At 54.7% G+C, this 23,314-nt stretch overlaps 9 protein-coding genes across 9 annotated transcripts; 2 read left to right on the top strand and 7 right to left on the bottom strand.

Moving 5' to 3' along the window:
- Positions 1-345: 345 nt before the first annotated feature.
- On the top strand, positions 346-1,275 carry EV422DRAFT_505685 (uncharacterized protein; the record flags this gene model as incomplete). Its single annotated transcript, XM_053068505.1, has 2 exons — positions 346-600; positions 688-1,275. 2 exons carry the CDS (start codon positions 346-348, stop codon positions 1,273-1,275), a joined length of 843 nt encoding a protein of 280 aa, XP_052926600.1.
- Positions 1,276-1,594: 319 nt separating this feature from the next.
- Positions 1,595-3,057, bottom strand: EV422DRAFT_614646 (uncharacterized protein; the record flags this gene model as incomplete). The annotated part of the gene is made up of 2 exons (XM_053073930.1): positions 1,595-2,215; positions 2,279-3,057. Coding segments are annotated over 2 exons (1,188 nt in total), but the record flags the coding sequence as incomplete, so codon positions are not given.
- Positions 3,058-3,676: 619 nt separating this feature from the next.
- EV422DRAFT_526000 (UNC-like C-terminal-domain-containing protein) lies at positions 3,677-6,051 on the bottom strand. The gene is made up of 4 exons (XM_053070101.1): positions 5,691-6,051; positions 5,486-5,614; positions 4,319-5,413; positions 3,677-4,212 (listed from the first exon to the last, which is right to left on the bottom strand). Exons 1-4 carry the CDS (start codon positions 5,932-5,934, stop codon positions 3,689-3,691), a joined length of 1,992 nt encoding a protein of 663 aa, XP_052926598.1. The 5' UTR covers positions 5,935-6,051; the 3' UTR covers positions 3,677-3,688.
- A 295-nt stretch (positions 6,052-6,346) lies between these two features.
- EV422DRAFT_525998 (uncharacterized protein) lies at positions 6,347-9,049 on the bottom strand. Its single transcript, XM_053070100.1, has 9 exons — positions 8,700-9,049; positions 8,385-8,622; positions 8,179-8,296; positions 7,994-8,095; positions 7,858-7,922; positions 7,707-7,790; positions 7,266-7,634; positions 6,852-7,202; positions 6,347-6,774 (listed from the first exon to the last, which is right to left on the bottom strand). The coding sequence occupies exons 1-9, from the start codon at positions 8,759-8,761 to the stop codon at positions 6,715-6,717; spliced, it is 1,449 nt and encodes a 482-aa protein (XP_052926597.1). The 5' UTR covers positions 8,762-9,049; the 3' UTR covers positions 6,347-6,714.
- A 4-nt stretch (positions 9,050-9,053) lies between these two features.
- Positions 9,054-10,177, bottom strand: EV422DRAFT_525995 (uncharacterized protein). Its single transcript, XM_053070099.1, has one exon. It carries the CDS (start codon positions 10,071-10,073, stop codon positions 9,135-9,137), a length of 939 nt encoding a protein of 312 aa, XP_052926596.1. The 5' UTR covers positions 10,074-10,177; the 3' UTR covers positions 9,054-9,134.
- A 1,507-nt stretch (positions 10,178-11,684) lies between these two features.
- Positions 11,685-12,582, top strand: EV422DRAFT_614628 (uncharacterized protein; the record flags this gene model as incomplete). Its single annotated transcript, XM_053073929.1, has 2 exons — positions 11,685-11,894; positions 11,978-12,582. 2 exons carry the CDS (start codon positions 11,685-11,687, stop codon positions 12,263-12,265), a joined length of 498 nt encoding a protein of 165 aa, XP_052926595.1. The 3' UTR covers positions 12,266-12,582.
- Positions 12,583-12,731: 149 nt separating this feature from the next.
- Positions 12,732-14,344, bottom strand: EV422DRAFT_494980 (P-loop containing nucleoside triphosphate hydrolase protein; the record flags this gene model as incomplete). The annotated part of the gene is made up of 2 exons (XM_053067785.1): positions 12,732-13,837; positions 13,933-14,344. The coding sequence occupies 2 exons, from the start codon at positions 14,342-14,344 to the stop codon at positions 12,732-12,734; spliced, it is 1,518 nt and encodes a 505-aa protein (XP_052926594.1).
- A 2,537-nt stretch (positions 14,345-16,881) lies between these two features.
- EV422DRAFT_495157 (ADP-ribosylation factor) lies at positions 16,882-17,727 on the bottom strand (the record flags this gene model as incomplete). The annotated part of the gene is made up of 4 exons (XM_053067798.1): positions 16,882-17,134; positions 17,274-17,328; positions 17,397-17,489; positions 17,580-17,727. 4 exons carry the CDS (start codon positions 17,725-17,727, stop codon positions 16,882-16,884), a joined length of 549 nt encoding a protein of 182 aa, XP_052926593.1.
- Positions 17,728-18,192: 465 nt separating this feature from the next.
- Positions 18,193-19,388, bottom strand: EV422DRAFT_494926 (peptidase C14, caspase domain-containing protein; the record flags this gene model as incomplete). The annotated part of the gene is made up of 4 exons (XM_053067780.1): positions 18,193-18,819; positions 18,892-19,168; positions 19,251-19,294; positions 19,365-19,388. Coding segments are annotated over 4 exons (972 nt in total), but the record flags the coding sequence as incomplete, so codon positions are not given.
- Positions 19,389-23,314: the final 3,926 nt, after the last annotated feature.

Below are 23,314 nucleotides of genomic sequence, written 5' to 3'. Positions count from 1 at the left end.
GGTGGCCGGCATGGCAGTGGCAAACCGGTGCGGACACGGCGGTTGCGATCGTTTGGATTACTCTGCTCGCCGCATGGCACCCGGCCGCTCTGCGGACGACTCGGATCAGTAACATCCCCTCACGGCGAGCATGCAGTGCAAAGGCTTCGCTCTACTGTTGCGCTGCTGTGGTCAGGTATGGACTTTGAAATCGGAGCCAACGGCTTTCGAGTATAAAAGAAGACCCTTCTCACACACAGCTCCAACACCAACACTTCAAACCATCACTCCAACCAACAACTCCAACAGTATCAACACATTCTCTCTCCAAACACATCTTTCATCAATCAAAAACAACGCTCAATTATGCACATCTCCGCAGCTCTTACCGCTCTCACTCTCGCTTCTCTCGGTGGTGCCCTCGCCGCGCCTACTGCTCCCGCCGTGGCCACTACCACCGTCGCTGCTAACCATGACGTTGCAGTCGACACCACCGACTCCGGTTCTGCTGATAGCCTTGGTCGCCGCGGTTACTACATGGAGAACAACCGTTACCGCAACGACTACGGCTATAGCAACATGCATCGCCGTCCTAAGCACGAGAACTACTACATGTCCAACGTAAGTAAACCGGCGATTTGGGGAGAGAGAGAGAAGCTTTCTGCCGACTACTTACCATCACTTTCCATCACTTTCGCACCAACACAGAACAACGAATGGGACAGGGACTCCCACCGCAGGGGCCGGATGTACAAGCGAAGCGAAGACGCTGCCGCCGATGCTGGCTACGGGGGCTACGGGTACAAGGTGAAGCGAAGCGAAGACGCTGCCGCCGATGCTGGCTACGGGGGCTACGGGTACAAGGTGAAGCGCGGCGACGACGCTGCCACCGATGCTGGCTACGGGGGCTACGGGTACAAGGTGAAGCGAAGCGAAGACGCTGCCGCCGATGCTGGCTACGGGGGCTACGGGTACAAGGTGAAGCGCGGCGACGACGCTGCCACCGATGCTGGCTACGGGAGCTACAAGCGCGATGATGCCGAGACGGCCGGTTACTACAACGACTACGAGCACAAGAACTACAAGCGCGGTGACGCCGAAAAGGACGGTTACTACAACGACTACGAGCACGAGAACTACAAGCGCGATGATGCCGAGACGGCCGGTTACTACAACGACTACGAGCACGAGAACTACAAGCGCGGTGACGCCGAAAACGACGGTTACTACAACGACTACGAGCACGAGAACTACAAGCGCGATGATGCCGACAAGGCTGGGTACTCCAGCTACTGAATACTCCCCTATTGCCGCCCAGTCCGTTGTTGTCCTCGCATCGGTAGAGCAATAAAAATATAGTTTAGCATGCATTTCTTTTCTTCTTTTCTTGTCTGTACCCATCCCGCATTGTACATAGCATCACAGTTCCCGGGCACCCTCCTCTGTTTGTCACATACATCTTCACTTTCCATAATGCATGCACATCACGTCTATCTTTGGTCTTCATCATGCATGCATCTCAGACCTCATTTTGATGACCTCGCTCTGCCGAAAACATTTACACTCTCCGTGAATGCATGAATATGGTATCTGATCTTTGACTTTCACATTGCACAACACATCTCATTCTGATCATTTTGACCACATCCTTTGTCAAACACGTTTTCACTTTCTATAATGCAACACATCTCATCTCTACGTGCCGTTCTCTCAATGATGAATGATGTGTGCTGAGGAATGCGCTCGGATCTGCTCTTGAAGCCATCTGGGTTTTACGAGTACGAGTAATGTGCATACGCCATCAATTTTTCGTTGTGTTTACGTTCTTTATATATTTATTGTGAAGGCCCCGCCCCGCCTATCTGACATGCTCGATTCCTGCGCCCGGAGGCCTTTCTGCTGCAAGTACTCTCGGATGGCTGGAAGCAATTTGGCCTTTTGCCCGCGACTGTGGTTCCCGGTGCCCGTCACTACAATCAGCCTCCCAGAAAAATTCTGCCGTTTGAGGTTTGCGATCTTGGATTCGAGCATCTCCACCGCCTCGCTTGGATGCAAGCCATGCAGGTCGACTTGGACATCACCATTCCCGTTGACGGTGTGCGAGGCGTTGCGAGTTGCGTATATGCGCTTTCCGGCTTGCCGATGAAGTTCTTCTACTCGCTCATTCATGCGATGAGCTCCAAGTGAGAATGCTTTGGCTGCTGCCTTGTTTCCCGAAAGGTAAGCCTGCGTAGCCCTGGAAAAGCTCGTATTAGCGGGATGATGCTTCCAAGTGATGTTCACTTGATGAATTGCCCACCTCTGAAATAGCTTGTTTCTTTGAATAGCTGCGTCAATGGCCTCTTGGCGAAATTGGGTATAGGTCGCAGCCAGAGTATCGCCAGTGCTTACCCACTTGGCCTGCACAAGAGTCGTTGAGCGTTTCAAAGGCACCAGCGCAGACGGTGCATTCGTATTCGAAACAGAAGGCGGAAGAGATCCTTTCGCTGGCTTCTTCCTCGCCACATCGACAAATTTTTGGGTAGGACCCCAGAAATCGAGTTTCGCTCTCGCTGGCCCTTTGCTTGCTGATAATGCCGGAAAGTCCTCCGCTGGGGGTCGTGCCGGTTGTGGTATGCTTGGATGGGACCTTTGAGCAGTCTCTGTTGTGCGCCCCAGCAAGTCGGAGCCATGGGTAAACGGGCAAGCCGTGCCTTTCATACATCCACCGGACAACCAATATCTGCAGACCAGACCCTCTGGATCATGGGAATACCAGCAATCCGACCTGTAACAGTTACCTCCTAGAAAGTGCCGGCACACGGGGCGCACATTTTGCGTGCTTATAGCTGTGCTCGTCTGCGTGGGCCGGTCGTAGTTTGCGTCCAATTGGATGTGAGGCACTTCCGGCGTCAGAAGAGTTTCGAGCGTTCGCTCAACGTTCCAGCCGTTGGCGATCAAGCTGTCTCGGATTTCCTCCACCGGTAAGTCCATGAATACGGACTGTAATATCTCTTCCGGTGATAGTGTGCTGTATCCGTGTTCCTCTTCATAATCGAGATACTCCTCGTCAGCGGCATCCGCGGGTGGTTCGACGTCTTCGGCTCTTCTGGGGACGGGGGAGGACGACGGGGTGAATTCAGGTGCTGCAGCGTTAAGGCGTTTGCGGAGCGCGGGACTCGAAGCCGGGGTGCCATCTACGACGAAGGTAACATCATCGGCTTCCAGACTTTGCTGTCCATGCCGTTCCAGCCCTACAAGGATTTGTCGAACGAAACCCTCCGCTGCCGCCGAGCCTAATGGCGGTTCGAAGGTTTCTAACAACGCTTCGCATAACTCTCTGGGATCCCTGTGTTTCCTAAGGAGTTCCTTCGAGCGGGCGAAGAAGTCGACCGGCGCGTTATATTGACGAAACAGCTTCCCGAGCCAGGACATGGATTAACCGGTAGCGATCCGCAAGCCGAGGTGGCTTTGAGGGTATGCTTAATGGTAGTGGCTCTACCGACCTACTCGGGGAAGGTGTGGTTGGTGGCGCGGATAGCTTCAGAAGCAGGGGTTTCTATGACCAGTTTGTGTCAGGAGTCGAGATTATTGTGGTTCGGGGGGCTACTAGGGCTACTTCGCAAAAAGCGCCGTGATTGGATGAGCACCCTTGCAAAGCTTGCAATGCGTATGACACTTACGCTGGACAGCTGCCACCGCACACAATAATGATAACCCAGCTACCGCCTCAAACCCCGTCTCCAACATCAGCACTCCCATCCCGCACCACCTCCCCAACCGCTCCCTCCTCCTCCCCCGCCTTCTCCAACCCCCTATCCCCCACCGGCTCCCCATGCACCCTAACCCGATAAACACAAGTCCACTCCTCATGTCCCCAATTCCCCTTCACCTTCACCATCACCGCCGGCACGGCCACGCCCGTCCTCTCCAAAACCCCCCTCAACGCCTCAACCACCGTCCCGGGAACCGCGAATGTGGTTGTCGCAGAAACATGCGGGTTAAATTCAGCGGTGAGGAGGTGTAGGCGCGGCGGTGGAGTGGTGGCGTTGGCGTCCATGTCGGTATTTGTTGCATTGGCGGCCGCGGCGGTTTCGAAGGTGCTGGAGGGGTTGTAGACGGCGTACAGTTCGAAATGCCGGAGGGCGGAGATGGATTCGTGAGAGGTCCAGGATTCTTTGGGCGCGTGTTCGATTGTGAGGGCGGTGGGGATGATGGGACGGATGAGTTGGATTCCGAATTGACCGATGCTGCCTATGAGCGGAAACAAACTCTATCAGTGAGGGATGCCAGACAATCAATCACCCCCGGCGCCGAGAGGGAATCATTTATCCCCACTCCAGAGAGTATATCTGCTCACCTTTCATAGGCCAACAATTCCCCGGCTGCGTCTCCGGCTGCAACAACGTCATCGGATCCTTCCCCGGCTTCCTCTTATACCCCACCAAATCCAAAAACGGCGTCCCAAAGCCCACCGAGTATCTCATAGACGTCAACTTCGGTATAATCCTCCCCCCGCCGCTTCCCAGCGCGTAGTCCGGTGGAAGGAGGTCTTCGCTGTGGCGGCGCGGGTTGCTGGCAACTTTAAGGACGACTTCTGCGAGGTCGGAGACATGTAGCGCAAGGCGGGTGTAGTCGTCGCGGAGGTAGAGGATGTTGTGGTCGATTTTTGTGTTCATGGTTTTCTCGGTGGCGGTTAGCTCTTCTCGCCACGCGTCCCGCACAGAGTCGATTTTGGTCTCTAGGCGGTTTGCGTTGGTCTCCACAGATGACAGCTTTATTCCATGGTTGTCAACCTGAGTCGCAAGTTCTGCTCGCTTCTGCTCTGCAGCCTCCAACTCCCTCCGCATGCGGTCCTGGTCCTCATCCCGCGCCTGCCGAAGCTCATCCAATTTCTGATTGTGCTCCGCCTGTTTTCGCTCCACAGCTTGCACATTATCCACAACATTCTCAATACTGCGTTTCTGATCCGCGACAACCGTGGCGAGCCCCTCATGCTGAGTTATCAGCTCCTCATGCTGTGTCTTCAGCCCATCATGCTTCGTTTCCAGACTTTGAACATTCTTCTCCAACCCGTCATACCGCGTCTCCGTCTCCTGAACCCTTGTCTCCAACACCTCAACGGTCCCCTGCACGCGCTTGATCCCGTCACTCAACCTGGGATACTCCTGCCTAACCTTCTCCCACTCCTGATCCGAATCCTGTTCCGTTGGCGGCAGCGGCAGCGATGGCTTCGTATCAACCACCGGCACCCGAACATAATGCCTCTCTCCCCTCGACGGCTGATACTCCCTTAGAAAATAAAACAGTGTGGAAACGATGAGGAAGACGACGATGAGCTTCAGCGCCGCGCGACGTTTGTACATCCATTTCCAGGGCAGAAGCGTCATTCTCCACAGGAGTCCCAGGATGCTTGCGAAGCCGTCAAAGAGGGTTGTTAGCGGGTGGGGTTGTTCTGTATGCGTGTGAAGAGAAAACACATCAGATCTATGTACCCCCCAATGATAACCCTATGCCCCGAACGCACCTATGATGGTATCCTCAGCCGACACCTCGATGTTGCTGAAAATATCGTCCGCAGGGCCAAGCTTGAACGCCGTATGGTTACTCCCCGTCGATCCCGCCTTTCGGAACGCCGGTGTCACTGGTGTCTTCACTGCCATTCCAAAACCCCCCTTTAGCATTCCTCTTCTTTCCCCCGTTATCGTTATCAAGAACGCACCCACACATACCAGGCAATGGACTCCCGACATTAACATTCTCCTCATTCCCCTCATGCCCTTCCCCAACATCCGTAAACACACTCGACGCCCTGCTACTCGTCCCGCGCCGCCGCGCGGACTTGCCCGTGCCGGAATTGCTGTAATCGACGCGGGTAATACGGGCGCGGAGGGAGCGGGAGGGGGTTTGCAAGTTGACGGGTGTCGGTGAGGGACGCGTGGTGTTGGTCATTCTGTTGGTGGCGTCGCTGATCATGCCGATGCTCTGCCGTTTGCTTGCTGTCTGAAGGGGTGTGTATATATGGGTATCTTCTCTTGCAATGTGGTGGGTGTTCAATGTCAGATCGTGTGAGAGCAAGTTCGGCGTGAGCAGGGACGCGTTGGAAGAAGCGTCTCCGTTGTTTTCGGACAAAGAACTCCTCTTCCACTCTTTCATCATTTCACACGGGCCATACAAAACATCCGTTCGCAAATCGTGGATGTTCCTCCAAAAAGATATGATGCAATATGCAAGCACTGGCATCCATTACATCCTGGGTGGAACCGCTTCCCTCTTGCTTGTACGTGGATTGGTCATATCGATTCATGTTTCGATGGGTTCTATCACATATATCCCGGGCAACTTTGCTGGATAGGGGTTGTGTATCATCAAATCCATAAATTGGATTGCAGGAGTCACTATGTGTTGGGCATCGCTGATGGGGGGCAACCACCTCAACATTCCGCGCCAACAAACATGTTATCTTTTCCTCAGCAACAGCCATGAGAAAGTTTTTCCAGCATTGTATTCAGGATGTCGTAGCTCGATCCAAATATGCGGTTGAACGAAGGAGTGTCTGTCCAAGTACGCGTGAAGGACGGCCTTCCGTCCCTGCTTCCGTCCTACTCCCAATCCAGTTCACCGCAACAATGGCAAGACTGCCAAGCACGTCGCCCCACTCGTCAACACCACACGAGGCCATCTACACATACATATACGGTACACCTGCAACAACTCCTTTCCATCCTAATCAAACCCTGATCCCACATCCCCTCCTCACTGCAACAAACCCAAGACATCTTTGAAGCACCTTGCCCCACTCGCTCTCAGCCGGTCCTAGAAACCATGAAGTTAGTCAACACAATGAATGAATCACCCACGCACTCATTATATACACCAAACACGATACATACCGTCCACCCCTCCACACCCTCACTTTCACTCACTCTCGGCTCCACGCCTACAACTTCCACCCCTTCCATCCCACTTCCCGGATATCCCTCCCCCAAAAACAGCACAAACGTGCGTCCAGTTGTGTCGACATGCACAACCACCTGCCGCGTGTGCGAGTCGTAGCTGATATGCATGTCGGGGTGGAGACCGTCGGTTGTGAGATGGGCTAGTTCGCGCTCACGGGCGATGTGGTTGCGTGTGCGCAGTGGGATCGTGGCGGTGAGGTAGCGGAGGGTGGAGTCGAGGGTGGGATGGGTGTTGGCGGTTTGGAGGAGGGCGGTTAGGGGATAGGGGTAGGGTGTGTTTGTGAACTACGATCAAGAAGAGTTAACAATCGTGCGAAAAAAAAAGAAAAACAAATGACAAAATCATACCTGCGCATCAACAACCCACCCACTCGCCCTCCCCGCATCCCTCCTGAACGTCACCAGCACCGCAAACGCATCCTCGCCCCGATCCCAGACAACCTCGATGCCCTCCGCGCTCGGGTGGCGTATATCCGTGACCCCCTGCAGCGTCTTCAAGAAGGCCGTCTGCTCCTTGTAGAATCGTCCAAGCTCCTCGAGTTGCGGGTCTTTGGATTGGGCGATCCGTAGCGCTTCGGCGGCGGCGGTGTCGGCGGATGCGCGTTGCGTGGCGAGTTGCGAGACGTGGGATTGGGTTGTGTCGTTTTTGGATTGGCGGTAGGTGAGGGTGGACTGCCAGTGGATTAGTTGGTCGCGGAGTTCGGTGAGGGTTTTGGCCTGCGTGCCGGGTTGAGTGTGAGTTTAGAACATAAGTTTCCAGCTGCTACAGCCGGCGATGTTGGTCCTCACTTGAGAATCTACTATGCTCTGCTGTTCTTCGATCGCATCCACTCGTGGTTCAGTCCTCGCATTCAAACTTTGCAGCTCCCGTTGCTGCCGAATAAAACACAACACTCAGTATACCTGATGTGACACATTTTTAGCGACGGAAAACACGTACCAGCATAGTGAAGTCATCCACCGTAGCCGCAGCCGCCACACTCTGCTCAATCAACGCCGCTTGCCCTATCAACCCAAACGGAAGATTGAGCCAGGCCGTACTTCTCAACTCTCCAAACACGTTCACGCAGACCCACCATCATACGCCAACTCAACCAGCTTCCCCACCTCCTCCCGCATCTTCTTGATCGACGCCTTCTTCTCCCTCAACAGCTCCTTCTCTTTTGCCGCGCGTGCCTCTACACCACCAAAAAATCCGTTTGCGTAAGTTCCCCTCTTCACCCCGAAGTAAGTTGTTGCAAAATGATGGTATTGTGTTTACCCAAAATCTGCACCTCCTCCTCAGTCGGAAACTTCGGCGGAACATCCAGCACCCGTTTCAAGAACCCGTCTTTCGCTTTTTGCTCCACATAGGTGAATTTGAGTTTCTTGAACAGTTCCTATCATCCCATACCCATCTCGCGTTCAATACCCCATTTCTCACACCTCCGCAAATAACATCCCTCGTCTCCCCCATCCAAACCTAACCTCGTGAAACCGACACTCAGCCTCGACATTCCTCGGCTGCGCCCTCAACAGCGCGGGAATATCCAGCCGCTCCGTGCGGTCTGTGTCGGGGAAGGAGGTGCCTTTGCCCAAGACTACATTTTCGTCGTCATCATTGTTGGAGTTGTCATTGTGGTTGTTGGTGTCGGCGTATTTGTTGACCCAGTCGGTCCGTTGTTGTTGGAACCAGAATTCGGTTTTTGCGAGTTCTGTTGTGAACCTGTGGGGATGGGATAGGGGTGAGTGGTTGGGGGTGGAAGGGGTGAAGGGGTGGTGATGGGGAACTGGAGCACAGACCTGCTGAGGTCTTCCAGTTCGGGCGGGAGCACTGCTGATTGTTGTGGGGCAGCGACGGTCATCCTGGCTACGAGCGGCGGGGGTCTGATACTCTATGCAAGAGAACGAAGGAACGGAAACGGAGTGTGCACCCGAGAGGGGAGGGGGGGTTCTTTCTGCTGTCCTTTGGGGAGCGGAAGGTGCGCCGCCGCCGTTCGGACAAACCCACACGCGTTGCTTGTCCGAACGCACGCAGATGTTTGACGCGTCTCCGCACTGCCCTTGCGCTTTCGCTGTCCCATTGCAGTTGATTCTACAGCGAGAAAGAAAGAAATGGGCCGCAAAGTCATGTATGCAGCTGTCTACGAACGAGTTCACCACCTTTCAAAATTATATGCTTTCGGAGAAAAACCAAAGAAACAGGAATCCATCCCACTTCACGCCCCTATACGCAATCTACCTAGCAGGAACCCTCGGCGGCGTCTGCGGGCCCTTCGCATCCACCCCAGGGCGCGGAGGCATCGCCGGTCTAACCTCCCCACCCGTCCCACCACTCCTCGGCACCGCATCCGGTCTTGACGGTATCGGCGGTGGTCCAGCGGTGGTGGTGAACGCCGCCTCGGATTTGGTGCGACTGGGGAGGGGCGGTGTTGCCGGTTTAGCGGTGGAGGTGATGGATGCGTGGGAAGGTTGTCTGGCTGGGAGGGCTGGTGATGAGGGTGCGTCTGTATTCGCGTTAGCGGGTTTGCGCGGTGGGAGGCCTGGGCTGTTGGTGCCGTTAGCAGTTCCAGGCGGGGGCGTAGCCGTCCTAGGCGGGAGTTTCGGGGAACTATTCTGGCTGCTAGCGTTGTCGTTCGTAAGGTGGGCGGGCATGGAGGTTGTGGAGGGTTGGCGGGATGGGAGGGTCGGTGGTGGGCGGGTGGTTGGCGGTGCTGTTTCCGCGGTGAGATTCGATGCCGCTTCTGCGGCGGACGAGGCGGGGCGTGGTGGGGTCGAAGGTCCTGGTGAGCCCGTGCGTTTGATTCCTGCCGCTATGGCTTGGGAGAGGGCCGCTGTGTTGGGTAACATGGCTAATGAGGAGGGCGCACGGACGGGCTTAGGTGGAGGTGCACCTGGCGCGGCAGATGCATCGGTTTCTTCACTGCCATTCTCAGGCTGCTTGAACGTCATAGACTGTTTCAACGCAGCGGCTTTGCCGGCGATGCTTTGAGCTAGCTGGTTGACCTTCTCGGTGCTAATCGGGGACGGAGACGGTGACGCAGCCTCGCGTTTGACGGCGGCAGCCGGTGCGGCTTCGTCCCTCTCGTCCTCGTCTCTGGCCGGCTTGTTACCGCTCGCGAATCCGCCGCGCAAAGCCGACGCCTGAGCCGCGAGACTATGCGCCATCGACGACATGAGCGCGGCATTCCCAAAGACAGGCGATGCGCCCGCACCAGATCCCGCCGGCGAATCCGCCCTCGGAGGCGGCTGTTTCGACTTCCCCGGCGTCACCGTCCCCGTCTGCAACGTCTTCCCACCCTGCTGCCCCCCACCCCCAAACATCTCCCTCACGATCGCGCCCCGAACCGCCGAATTCCCCGCCCTCTGCGCCTCCACCGCCTTCCCAGTGCTCTCGCCACCCCTCCCAACAACCCCCTCCAAAACCACCCCCCTAGCCTCCCTATCCCCCAACACCCGCTCCCCAACCCTTCCGACCAACTCCTCCACCCCTTTATCCCCCCCACCAACCCTCCCCGCAACCTCCCTCACAACCGCGCCTCTCACCGCATCGTTCTCAAGCGCCATGGACGCCCCGCGGACAACGGCAGAGCGGATGGCGGGGTGCGTGAGGAGGGTGGAGGCGGCGGAGAGGGCGCGTGCTTCGGTGGGGGTTAGGAACTGGGAGGTGAGGGTGGATGTGAGGCTGGCATTTTGGGTGGGTGTGCTTGGGCGGGAGGGGGGACGGGCGGGACTTTGCGGTTGGGGAGATTGGGTCGGGGTGAGGCGGCCCGCGAGGGATGCGGCGAGGGAGGTTACGGTGCGCTGGGAGGGTGGGTCGTCTGTGGAGGCTGAGGTGGTGCGTTGATGGGAGGTGGAGAGGGTTGGGATGGTGGGCATCGTTGGGGGACGATTGCTTGATCTGCGTGGCTTTGTTGGGACGCTTATCAGAGTGTGTTTTGCAGCAGCAATGAAGTTCTTGAAACGGAATGAGATGAAAGTTCCTCTCGTGCAGAGGCATCTTTAGAGAGCCGCTCTTATACGGCCAGATGTAAGATTAATGCTTTCTGAGCAGATGTCCCGAAAAAGGTAGCGCAGCCCGCGCTCGAAATCCTCAGGTACTGGGTTAACCTTCAAGGCCTAAGGCCTAAGAGCTTCGAAGGAATAAGGGGGACAAAGGTGATGTTTGCGAGCAAAAGTCTATTCATCGAATCCTTCAATTCAGCTGAGTGATGGACACAAGGCATGGCTATTCCTGGTAAACGCCGATGCAGAAATGAGGCGCCACGTTTGGACACTCCAGAGCTCAACCTTATGCTCGGACATTGACACATAGAACGTTGCATCATCGGGGACATGACTTGAACTATGCGAAACGGGAAGGGTTCAGGAATCGCACATGAGACGATCCCCAGCATATGGGAGTTGAGGGTAAAACAAACCTCATCGGCAATCGAAGAAAACCCATCGAGAGCAACCAGAACGCGTCCACGTCATTCAACTTCCAGCGGAGTGTCCCTTCTGGCAGCTGTCATTTTCAGACGTCTGTTTACGGCAGGAGGGGCAAACAGACCACGACTCGGCAGGCAGAGCGGACACGCATATATAAGAAGCCCATCTTTCTCCGCTGCCGTAACCGCCCGTCGAGCGTCCATAGGCGCACGTCATAAAAAGGGGAAGTCTGCTCACTGCTGCAAGTCACTTTCGAGACGACAAACGAGGTGGTGCAAAGCCTTCCGTCAACCATCCGACTCAACAAAAAGACCCACCCTAAATCCCCACGCTCCCCCAACGACCAGCCAAAAAAAAATGCCAACCTCATCAACCACCGCATCCCGCAAAACCTCCCTCTCCACTCCCATAACCACGACCCCAAAACCACCCGCAAACCTCAAAAACATCACCTCACGCGTCGGCTCCCTCGACAACCTGCACCACACCCCACAGGGCGGGACCAAGAAGATATTCTCGGAGGTGAAGAAGTTCGACGGTGTCAAGAGTCGGGTGGGTTCTTTGGATGTACGTATCGAGGGGTTATCATCCCGTCGCCCTTGCTCCCCTTCTCATTTGCAATATGGTTAACACATGATGGGGTTCTTCAGAACATAAACCATACACCCCACGGCGGCCAAAAACCCATCCCTCGCTCTACCCTCCCCCACACACACAAGCAGATCTCATCCCGCGTCGGGTCGCTCGATAACATCGCGCATGTGCCTGCGAAATCGAATGTGAGGATTCATACTGCCAAGACGCCGGATTTTAAGGGGAGCGTGGTGGCGAAGGTGCCGAGTCATGTTGCTGGGGCGGGAAGTTTGGGTGTGGGATTGGGGCACGTCGCTGGGGGGAGGAGGAAGAGTAGTGTTGGGGCGGGGATTGCTGCTGAGTAGGGGAGGAGACGTGGTGGGAGCGTGACGAACATTGAACGCTGAAGGCACGCTCATGCCCACCCGCGGAGCGTTGGCACATCAACACTCGGCCCACTCCCATTCCACTGGGCCTTTTTTTGGTTCTCTCAAACTTTGCATGTCGGCATATTTCTATCGTCTGTCCTCCCATCTTTGTACTTCACCAAATGGAAACGTCGCTTTCAAAACCCTTCTTTTTGTTGCTTTACCACCCAACACTAACTTTGATCAAATATCTATGTAATGGCAAGCGAAGAAAGAAACAGTACACATTGGAAGAACACAACCTACCAGAGTATCCATACGCCGCATCTGAACGGGAATTCTTGCGCTACAAGAAACACAGCCGACAGTCTAGAAAACCGCAAAACTACGAAGTAAACCACCCTTCACATAATCCTCTCCTCAACAGTCGTTCACGCAGGGTCCCCAGTCCCCCGTGTCCCCCTCACAACGCCGCCATCTCCCTATCCATCTCCTCCGCCCTCCTCTCCCTCTCCTCCAACCCCGGCCTATGCCCCAACACCTCCTTCCTCTTCCTCGTCTTTGCATCCACCACCAATTTCCAAAGCTTCAAATAAAACACTTTGGCCCCCTTCTCCGTCACGCCCTCGCATCTCAGACACCTTTCTAAGAATTGTCCCTCTGGCAACCTGCAGAGTTGTTTTCCGGATTCAAAGGGGCAGAGCACTGAGGGGGAGATTTTGCGCGAGTTGGAAGTGACCCATTGGCAGAGGTAGGCGTTGTCCCAGGTCGCGGGGTCGGTGGGGGTGTTGGGTCTCGTCGGATTACGTTTCGTAAGCGTGGCCGGGACGTCTTTAAGCGAGGCGATGAATCTCGTAGTGTTGATGGTCTCGGGGACATCCAGCACCGAGGGGGCAAGTGTGCCGATGATCACGGTCCGGGACTGCTTGGCAGACGAGATCTCGAACGCGTCTTTGAGCAGCATGGTGAGTTTGGAGGTGCGGTAAGGCACATGGACGAATTTATCGGTCGCAAAGGCCATAGCGCGCGCTCGCACGGATTCTTTGAGGGCCGAGAGGGATTTGTTGATCTCCTTGGATTCCGCGATCCGGTCCTTGTCGTGGTGCTTCGTGTCTTTGCTGCCCTCGGAACCGGCCAGGTCGACGAGGTAGAGAATGCCGTCCTCGGATTGCGGGATGCGAGTGTTGGTGACGCGGACACGGCAGATGGCGTGTGAGCGGGAGGATTGGGTGTTTTTGGCGGTGGAGGCTGTGCGGCGGAGCCCGGCGGCCCGGGTGATGTAGGTGTGGAATTGGGTTGGGGTGGTGATTGTTTCTTCGCGAATGTTGTGCACTTGAATGGAGCCGAAGCCATCTTCGAGGATCTTGACGGCGAGCCGGTCGTTGAGGAGGTCGAAGGCTTCGGAGCCGAAGATCTCGAAGAAAGAGACGCGGATTTGGAAATCGGAGGTTGCGGTAGCGTCCTTGTCGTCTCTCTCGACTTGCTCTTGCTCTCCCGTGGCGCCGTCAAGAAGTCGCCTATACTCTTTGCAAATATCAAATATCTCAGTCGCAAGTCGCTGTTGCAGTGCTGACATTCGGAGAGAAATAAAGAATATTTCGTCAGCATCTATACTGTAATCTTTACTTCACCCATGCACCCCCCCTTCCCCCCCATTAACTCACCAGTCAGCGTAGTAGTCTTGCCACTCCCCGTCTGCCCATACGCCATAACGGTCGACACGCCACCCCCCAGCGCATTGCACACAAGCGGCACGCCCACCGCCTCATAAACGCGATCGGAGTCCTCTTCCATTCCAAACACCCGATCCACCTTCACACTACTCTCATTGACCGTCATCGCCCCGTCAAACCGCGTCTTGGGCGCGAAAATCCTCAAGGTCGTCGGCGTTGTGGTAGAGAGGGCTGCGAAATGGGAGGCGGAGGTCTCGTGCGCGAGGAGAGGCCTGACGCGGAGATGGATCGAGATGTCGAGGGATTCGGGGCGGGTAGAGTCGTGAGTCAGGCATTGTGCTATGGCGGCTTTGTTGAGGGTCGCGGGCGCCCCTTCACCTACGACTGCGTCATCGGGTAACATGGTACCGGATGTCTTGGCCTCATAATTGGAGATGGCTTTCGCGAACAGCGGCCGGTTGGATAAGATGACTTGTTCGGCAGCCGTGATGGCGCGGCTGCCAGTTGCGAGGAGGAGGTCTGACTCTGAGCGGCGGGTTTTCGGGTCCATCTTCTTTGTGCTGAGGGAGCGGCGGGGGTTTGAGGACAGCATCGTCTTTGTGAGGCGGAGGAATGGGGTGTTTGGCTGATCTAGCGCCTTATTAGTTGTTTCTGCAGGAAGCCCCGGTGCTGCGTTTTGCAGGTTTTGTAAGGAACCTGCTTCAGCGCCGCAATAAGGATGGGAACGGGAAGAACGGTGCGCAGGAGTTGTTGGAAGGCAAGCCGGTCGCAGATGGCGGATAAGAAGGGAAAACCTAAAGAGTGGTTCGCTGCAGCGAGGGAAAGAGGTGTGACATCCCGCTCGGCGCCCGTCCGGACGGCGTGTCCGAAACAAAGGAATTCAACGCGCGTCACCCATTCCGCCTAATTGTGCCATTTCAGTCCGCTAGCAAACACCTGTGAATCCGGATTTTCCAGGGATGATGGTGCGCCCGGGCAGGGAGTGGCTAGCAAGGGGGAGTTCGGGCTGAAGGTGGGGTATGCACTCTGGAGTAAGGCCTTTTTGGGTCGATTTGACTGAATACCATCAGATAACCCACCTGTTCGCCTTGCCCGTCAGTTCCCCATTCGATCTAGCACGAACTTCCCATCTCTACCGCCCAGGCTGGTGTGCAGATTTGATTGTGGGGAGATGGTTAAGGCGAGATGGAAGACGGGTTCACTTCTTTCGGGTACCGGAGATGCGCTGTGTATTACCCTGCTGGGGTATCCGGCACTGCTTCCTTTGAGACGGTGGGACAACCTCCGTCGATACGAGGGATCTTACGCGGCGGCGACCTGCTTGTCCGCAGAAGGGGGCGCGGAGTAGGAGTCGTGGGCTCGACAGGCAGCTCCACAGGGTCTTCTGCGGGTTTTGATGACATATAGAGGGGCTTTCACGATTGCCGGCAGGGACCACCTCATATGTTCTCGGATTTTGAGAATCTCCGGCCTCGAGATGCACCGAGTTTGACCCATCCAGCGGTGGAAAACGTTCTTGTTCGCGGACTTGAAAAGTTCCCTGGATATGACGGTCTGGGGGTCGGTGATCGCCAGCAAGAACGAGGGTATTCAATCCCAGCCGGTTCCATTCCTGGGCGAGATGTCCGTTCATTTGTTGCATAGGAAGGGGAAAGGTTGCAGCCCCTTCATCCTTGTCACTCCCGACACCCTTCGTTCCTTGCCATCTGCCACAAGGATCTTCTCGTCGGATCGCGACACCGCTTCCCGAAAAGTCCGTGTGAAGTCGGGAACGTCCTCCGACCCGCGTCCTCCGTGCCCATACATGCACAGACTGCTGCACCGGACCAGACCATGTACGGGCAGACAGGCAGACAGCTTACCTGTACGAATCCGTGCACCGCAACTCGTTCCCTGGCGGCCGTCTGGGGGTTGAGGGGATTCTTCAAGCAGGAAGACGGACGGGCCGCCAAGATGAGCAGCCAGACCAAGCTGTCATAAAGGCAAGATAATTCGACAGCGCGTCACGCATTGGCGGTAATCAGCAAATTACCCGCTGCCAACAGTGGGCAGAGTCCGGTCGTCAATGCTGAATTGAGAACTCATATGTAGAGTACAGCTGCCGCTATCACTTGGCAATGAACCGCACTCTGATCTCTGTATAAGCTTCTTTCCGGTGATTATCTAGTCTATCTGGTGCTTATGCATACGCTTTCTATCATCGTGATGAGCGGAATGCATACGGATTTGCCCGCAAAAGGATATGCTTCCCATACACCCCGATACAAATGCTAATATGTTCCCCTTTTTTTCAGTTGTCTCTCCGGCCAGGCTGTGATCCGAACCGCCAAGTCCTCTGCATTTTCCGAGCTACGGTCGTTTATTCATACGTGCACACTTGGTCTTGAAGTCTTCGATAGACGCCTTTAGAGCTGGGAAACCGAATCGTAGTGATCAAATATTCGAACCCGTTGAAATGATGGTGCATTTTTCCCGGTGCATCTTCTTCGTCTTCGTCACTCCTTTCCTTTCCTTGCCCTTCTTCGGAGGTCCGCTCTCCGGTACGGTGTCGGGTGCGGCCGTTGCGCGCTCAGTAATTTCAACGCCCGGCAAAACCGACCCTGCAAGCAACAGCCAAGATGGTTCGAATAAAGGGTAGTCCGTAGGGAATGCCCTGAATGTACCATGACACGACATGTTTGCAGAAAATACAACAAAAATTGGGAACCACCCAAGGAATCGAGATCGAGTGGGAGAAGAAACGGCGTCGACGAAAGGGGACATATCCTACGGTCATAGATACCGTCTGCGTGGGATGTTCTCGCCCACATCACCCCGCTTCCGGTCTCATCTCCGCCCTTCCCCCAGCTCGATCTCCCGTCTTTTTCTCACGTCACGGTCCAAAACTTCGCTAACCACATCTCAGTCATCTCCCCGTTACACACTCCATCGAACATCCATCTACCCACCCCTCGTCTTCAAACTACTACTCAACCACTCCAACCCCTCATACAGCCCATCCCCCGTCGTCGCGCACGCCGCCTGGATAAACCACTGCCGCTGTCGGAGCGCGTGCAGGCCCAGCTTGTCGGTGATCTCCGATGGGTTCATCGCTTGCGGCAGGTCTTGCTTGTTGGCAAAGACGAGAAGGACCGCGTCCCGGAGCTCGTCTTCGTTGAGCATTCGTTGCAGTTCGTCGCGGGCTTCGCCGATTCTGGGAGGGAGGAATGAAGCGGTTTAGTCGTTTCTGTCCCTTGACGGCTTACCACCCTCGCTTGATCCTCATTTTGCTCACCCACCCCCGTATCCTGCACCGATCCTAAAAACCCAACACCCCACTCAGACCAACTCACCGATCCCGATCATTCGAATCAATCACGAAAATAATCCCTTGCGTATTCTGAAAATCTACAATCGCCGAAAAGGTCAGCCCGCATGTCACCCCCATCTGAAATCACACATTCTATCAAACTTACAATGCCTCCACAACGGCCGAATCTTATCCTGCCCCCCAACATCCCACACCGTAAAACTGATGTTCTTATATTCCACCGTTTCCACGTTGAATCCTAAAAATGCAAGATCACCCTTTAAATTTCCCATTCACATCCTCCATCCCGCCTTTCTTACTCCCGAAAGACATTTCTCCAGAGACGCACCAATAGTGGGAATAGTAGTAACAATCTCCCCTAATTTCAATTTGTACAGGATAGTGGTTTTCCCTGCTGCGTCGAGGCCGACCATCAGGATCCTCATCTCCTTGTGGGCCCAGAGGCCCTGGAAGAGTTTGGAAATTGAGAGGCCCATTTTTGCTGTTTTTCCTCGGGAGGGTGGGTTGGAAAGGGGTTGGATTGGAGAGGGGCGGTGAAGAGATGTTGCTTTCGTTGCTGTTGCTGTAGGCGATGTGCTGGTGATGGGGTGTGATTGTGGTTCCTTTGCAATGGAGTTGAGAGGAGGAAGCTCCTCTTGAAAGACATGCTAAATGCGCCACGTGTAAGTTTTTATCCATTTATCCACTCCCTTGCCCACACAGTGGAGGACGATGAAATTGTTGACAATCATATGCTATTCCGAATCAAACCAACTACATGCGTCACTAGAAAATGAGGGGGGAAACTTCCTTTATCGTCGTGGGTGGGGGTCTACCCATACATGTATCTCATACGCCAAGGAGTGAAGGTGTGGGTGGGTCCGTGAATCCATCCTCATTCACTTTTCGGAAACTCAAATGCAAGAGAACAAGGTGCCGTTGACGTCGAATTGATGGCCTATTCAAGAAAGCGCGGGAATGCCAAACAATATCAGATGAGACAGACCCACACACACGAACGCAATCACTTCCCATCTCATCAACACTCCGCACTTACCAGTCGACATCTGCGGAATCTGCTTATACTGCCCCTGCAACAGCTGCCTCGTCTCCCTCAACACCTGGGTATAGGTCATATGATGATTATTCTCCGCCAACGTCTTCATCAGCGCCCACGACATCGCGCCGGTAGCCTCTCCCCCGATATGCGCGTCCGCACTCGTCTGGGAGTCCATGCACCCCGAGAACTGAACAACGTGCGCCTCCGTGGTATACTTCTCTCGGTTGCGTTTATCCTGTTCAGGGTCAGCGGTCTGGGATCCGCCTCCGTTCTGGCCTTCCATGAGGAGTCCGACGAGGGATTTCACTTCTTTGAAGGCAGTGGCGTTGTCCTTGCGGAAGAGGGCCATGCCGGCTTTGATTCCCGCTTTGATCATTTCGTTGCGGTTGTCGCGTACGATGATCTCGAGGTTGCCGTCGACTGTGTAGGTGAAGGGGAGGTCCATGACGGAGCCGGAGTGGCAGCAGTCGAAGATGGCGGTGAGGCGGGAGCCTTTGGGGAGCGGGCGGACGAGGTAGTTGAATAGGTCCTGCGTTGGGGTGAATAACGGTGAGTGTGAGGGTCCGCGTAAATCCGAGCGGAAGAAAAAAGGTGCCCATACATCATCAACAATCTGACCGGCCGTCTCGAAATCCAAGGGCACAATCGTCTCGGCCATGCTATCCTTCTCCAAACCGGTGGTATCCTTCTGCTGCGATCCGTGTCCACTGTAGTGGATGAAGAACGAGTCACCGGGAGCAGCTCCATTGGTCAACCAGCCCATGGCGTTGACAATGTTCTGCTTGGTGGGCTTCCGGCTCGAGTCCTGCTGATCGTCGGTGAGGATCAACACCTCTTGGAAAGGGTAGTTCTTTGTCAACCATCCGTGCACATTGCGGCTGCCGAAAGTGATCACGTTGTCCAGGGAAGTCAGAATCATGTAGGTGAATGACCACCCATGAATTGGTATCCATCACTTACACATCGTTCACGCATCCCTTCAACTCGTTGGCCGATCCCGTGTACTAAAGTGAGCAGTAAGGTCAGGTCACTTGCGCCACCCTTCCCAGGACGGTATAATTCCTCGCCACTCACGTTAATACCGATGAAAAGGGCACGACGCTTGCCGCCCGAGGTCTGCGTGCCCCATTTCTGAGCTTCAGGGGTCCCTTCGGCGACTTGGAGGGGTTGCTGCTGCTGGGCTCCGCTGCCGGTAGATTGAACGTGGTGGTATCCGATCGTAGGGGCACCTACGATGCCCTATAACACGATCGGGGGTAAGTATGCGCACAAGTCACGCTCATCCATCAATCATCAACCTTCAACCATCAAATATTGACCGTCAGCCATCAACTACCCATCAAGAAACAAGTGGGTGAGGGGAGTCTTGCGCCTTTGGCGCATTGTAGTGCTCGCTTCGCTCGCAAAAGATCTGACCCTCGCTGAGACTCGCTAAGAAGCGCGGTGAGGGGCGTCTTGCGCCCCTGGGGCAATGTGGCTCGCTCCGCTCGCTACTTACCCCTTCCTGGCCCTGAATCGGGGGAGCGCCCGAGGTAGCGGGGTAACCCCCGGTCGCAGGATAACCACCACCACCAGAGTTAGTCGGGTAGCCACCGCCTCCATAGCCGCCCTGCTGGTACTGTTGCTGTTGCTGGTATTGCTGCTGGGATTGTTGTTGCTGTTGATGTTGGCCCTGCTGCTGCTGTTGCTGTCCTTGCTGGCCCTGACCAGGGATGTTGGGCAGGTTGACGCCAAACTGCTTGGCGACGCTGGGATTGGCGGAAAAACCGGACGCGATGAGATAAGGGACACCCTTGAACTCCTCGCTCAAGCAAAGAGTTTTTCGCCAACAGAGTTCGATTTTCCGACGCCACCGTAGGGCCTACGCTCTCCCTCGCACTAGATTGCTACTCACCCCTGGATCTGGTCGAGGTTCTCGGTGAGTTTAGAAAAGAATGACATGGTTGTGATGTGCGGGATGCAAGTGTGAACTGAGCGTGTGGGAGTGTGACGTTGGGTATCTACAGTGCTGCTGAGCGTGGAATGACAATCACTGAACGATGAAGGACGATGGGAACGATGAGTGCTTTTGTAGAGTTGGTCAAGCCTCTCTCTTCCTTGCTCTCACCTTGGCGGCTGTGTGTTCACCGTCCTCCGTCGCTGTCCACAAGAAACGTCATGTCAACGCGGTGGGATTCGCATCAAACTTTCACACCAGCGAAGCCTCGAAGACATCATCACAAAGAACGTTCCAAAATTCTCAGGTCCACCTTCCAGGATTTCCATGCCACCATAAAAAGCGTTAGACGCATGGTCCGATATACTGACGTGGGTTGGTCAGGTACTATGGCGCAGTTCTCTTATGCCAGCTGGTGATTGCGGTGTTCGAAAGAGCAGGAACAGGATTTTGACTGACATTTACAGAATATTGAGAGCCCGTGGCTGCGTCTTCCTTTTGAGTTGCCGGGTGACCGTGGGCATGGCGTATAAGTTAGCTTTTTGGACTCGGGATCTGGCCCGACCTCCTACCTGAGGCCTCCATTTTGAGGAGCACGCGATGCGATACAGTCAATGTTCAGTTTCAATACAACACTCTTCGACTTTTCTTGATCATAGTAAGGAGTTTGACCACGCTCCCATCATCGCTTTTCTCCCAGCTCCTTGCCCGCATCGCTGCTACGATGAGCTCGTAATGAAACTCTCTGCAATTCAAAACTACCAAAATTTTACTCTATGCGATACGAAAGAGCCCCGACCTTCATCAGCATTGTCATGCCATAGATGCGTTAGCGCTTCACTTGTTGAAATACCGACAGACCGCCGTCGGTGCTGCCGAGTCATGGTAGGCTAGAAATGAGAGTTTCACGATCGCCGTTTCCCTCAGGATAGCAGAGTTCTCAAACTCTGTAAGTGGATGGTAACCGGCGCTGGATCTGCTCTCACAATGTAGTCAGATGCTATATAGGATATCAACGATTGGGTACGAGACGATGGGAATGGTGATTTTGTTCGCCAGGCTCTCCAAGCCCCGTCAATGCAATCACTCGCATTCCTGAGCTGTCGAAGCTGTCAAAGGAAGCGCTCGTTGTACAGTCGGAAGGGCAATCCCCACGACTATGGAACAAAGTCCTCGACACCTACCTACAAGAAAGAGGATTCACGGTATCGAGTTACGACTCGGCGCTGTACTACAAGCGCACGGCGACAGGATTTGTGATCATCGCCGTATACGTTGACGACCTCACAAATCGTCGCATCAGACGCTGCAGAAAGGGAAGCTACCAAGAAAGACCTCAAGATACACTTCGAAAGGGAAGACATGGGGGCATTACGACAAGATTCACTCCTAACCTCGTTCGCCCTCCACGCATACAATTCCAGATATGGATGTTAGTACCTTCTATGTACAGTACCAAACGCGTTCTGATCCGAAATCGATGATACTACATGTACAACGCGTCGAAGGACGTCCGGCCACACCATTACTCTTTCGCAGTCGCACCCTTCCTCTTTTACGACTAAGGAATAGTACGTCTTAGAACGCAAGCACACCATGCTTCATCGCTGGTTCACATCATCTGATCAAATACCAAGATGGTGCAATGCTGTCGCAGCTTGGGCGGTTAACTCACTGTGGCTTCTTATGCTATCCTCCGCGATGACAACGGTGCACGGACTGTCTTTTGCACGCAAATCCCACTCTGACTTTCACAAGACGTCACTGATGGTGCTGCACCCTAGCGTCTCCCGGGCCACCCACCCTTCCTTGCGAACGTGCTTCATCGACCGGTATTGAATGCGGCGCTGACGGAGGCGCTCCGTGATTTCACAACGGAAAGCATCTATACCGCCGGCACTGTCGTCATCGATCCTCTGGTGGACGCCGAGGAAATCTCGCAACTGCGGGCGCTTCCGGAGAGGGTCGGTTACGGCACCCCACGCAACAAATACGGCGAACCGATCTGGTATTGGGAAATTCGATCGACCCTTCATCTCTGGCTTTACAGACTGGGAGGAGTTTCGCGGTCCGTTCCGAGCTCATTATGATATTCCCTACATAATACCGGCGATCGATGGATACTTGCAAAGCAAATTCGTCATGCTCCTATATCTCAACGGTGGGGGCTCAGACAAATTGAAAGGTGGACACACCAGAATGATGTCCGGCGGTCACGTGCCTCGCCAACTTTCTAAGCTCACCGTCAACCTGACCGTCAACTCTCCTGCAGCTGGAGATTTGACAATTCCCAAGCGTTCTCGCAAACGGCAAACGACGCTTCAAAATGGACCAACCAGGCGCACAACAACCTCGTGTGGACGTCACTTACGTCTGTGGTGGTATGTCTTGCATGCTTTGAGTCCGTCAGGACACCTGATCTCTGCGTGACCATCCTGAAGTTTACAAGGTCTGACGAGCGTTCTTTTCCAGAATGTGGGGCGGATAACACAATCAAACCCCGCGAACCGATACGGTGTAAGGACTGTGGTTACAGGATCATGTATAAGAAGCGGACAAAGAGGAGTAAGTTTGACTGATATAGGAAGCCTATGCGGCTTGCCCAAGTGGACGAACTGTAACCAACTCACTTGCAGTGGTGCAGTTCGAAGCTCGTTGAGCATCGAGGTCTCGCAGTAGTCAAAGTCGAGGGACGGAGAATCCACTGGGGAGTAGTGCCGAAGATCTGCTAAAAAGACCGGAATGGAGAAGGGCCGAAACGCAGCCAATGGGCTCCCCACATATCCAGCGTACTGAGTGTTTGTACATACCAAGGGAGACGACAAATTTTGAGGGTAAGACTCAAGTCAATAATGATATTTATTCGTTGAGGGAAAACAACGTCTGAAAAGAATAAAAGGGATGCTGGTTGTATGTGGTAAGAGGGGAGGGGTATTTGTCATAGATGGCACGAAACAAAATCTTTCGACTTTCGTCCGAGAAAGTAGTGTCGGCGAGTCCAACTTCATAGCCATCCTGTTTCACTTCGTGACTTCGGATGATCATGTCAAGGTTGTTAAGCTTACAGAAAGCCTCTGTCACGTCCGCG

The sequence above is a fragment of the Fimicolochytrium jonesii genome, assembly GCF_025526975.1.
Source record: "Fimicolochytrium jonesii strain JEL569 chromosome Unknown EV422scaffold_8, whole genome shotgun sequence".
Classification (NCBI taxonomy): Eukaryota; Fungi; Chytridiomycota; class Chytridiomycetes; order Spizellomycetales; family Powellomycetaceae; genus Fimicolochytrium; species Fimicolochytrium jonesii.
This window is presented reverse-complemented; position numbering and strand designations above follow the sequence as displayed.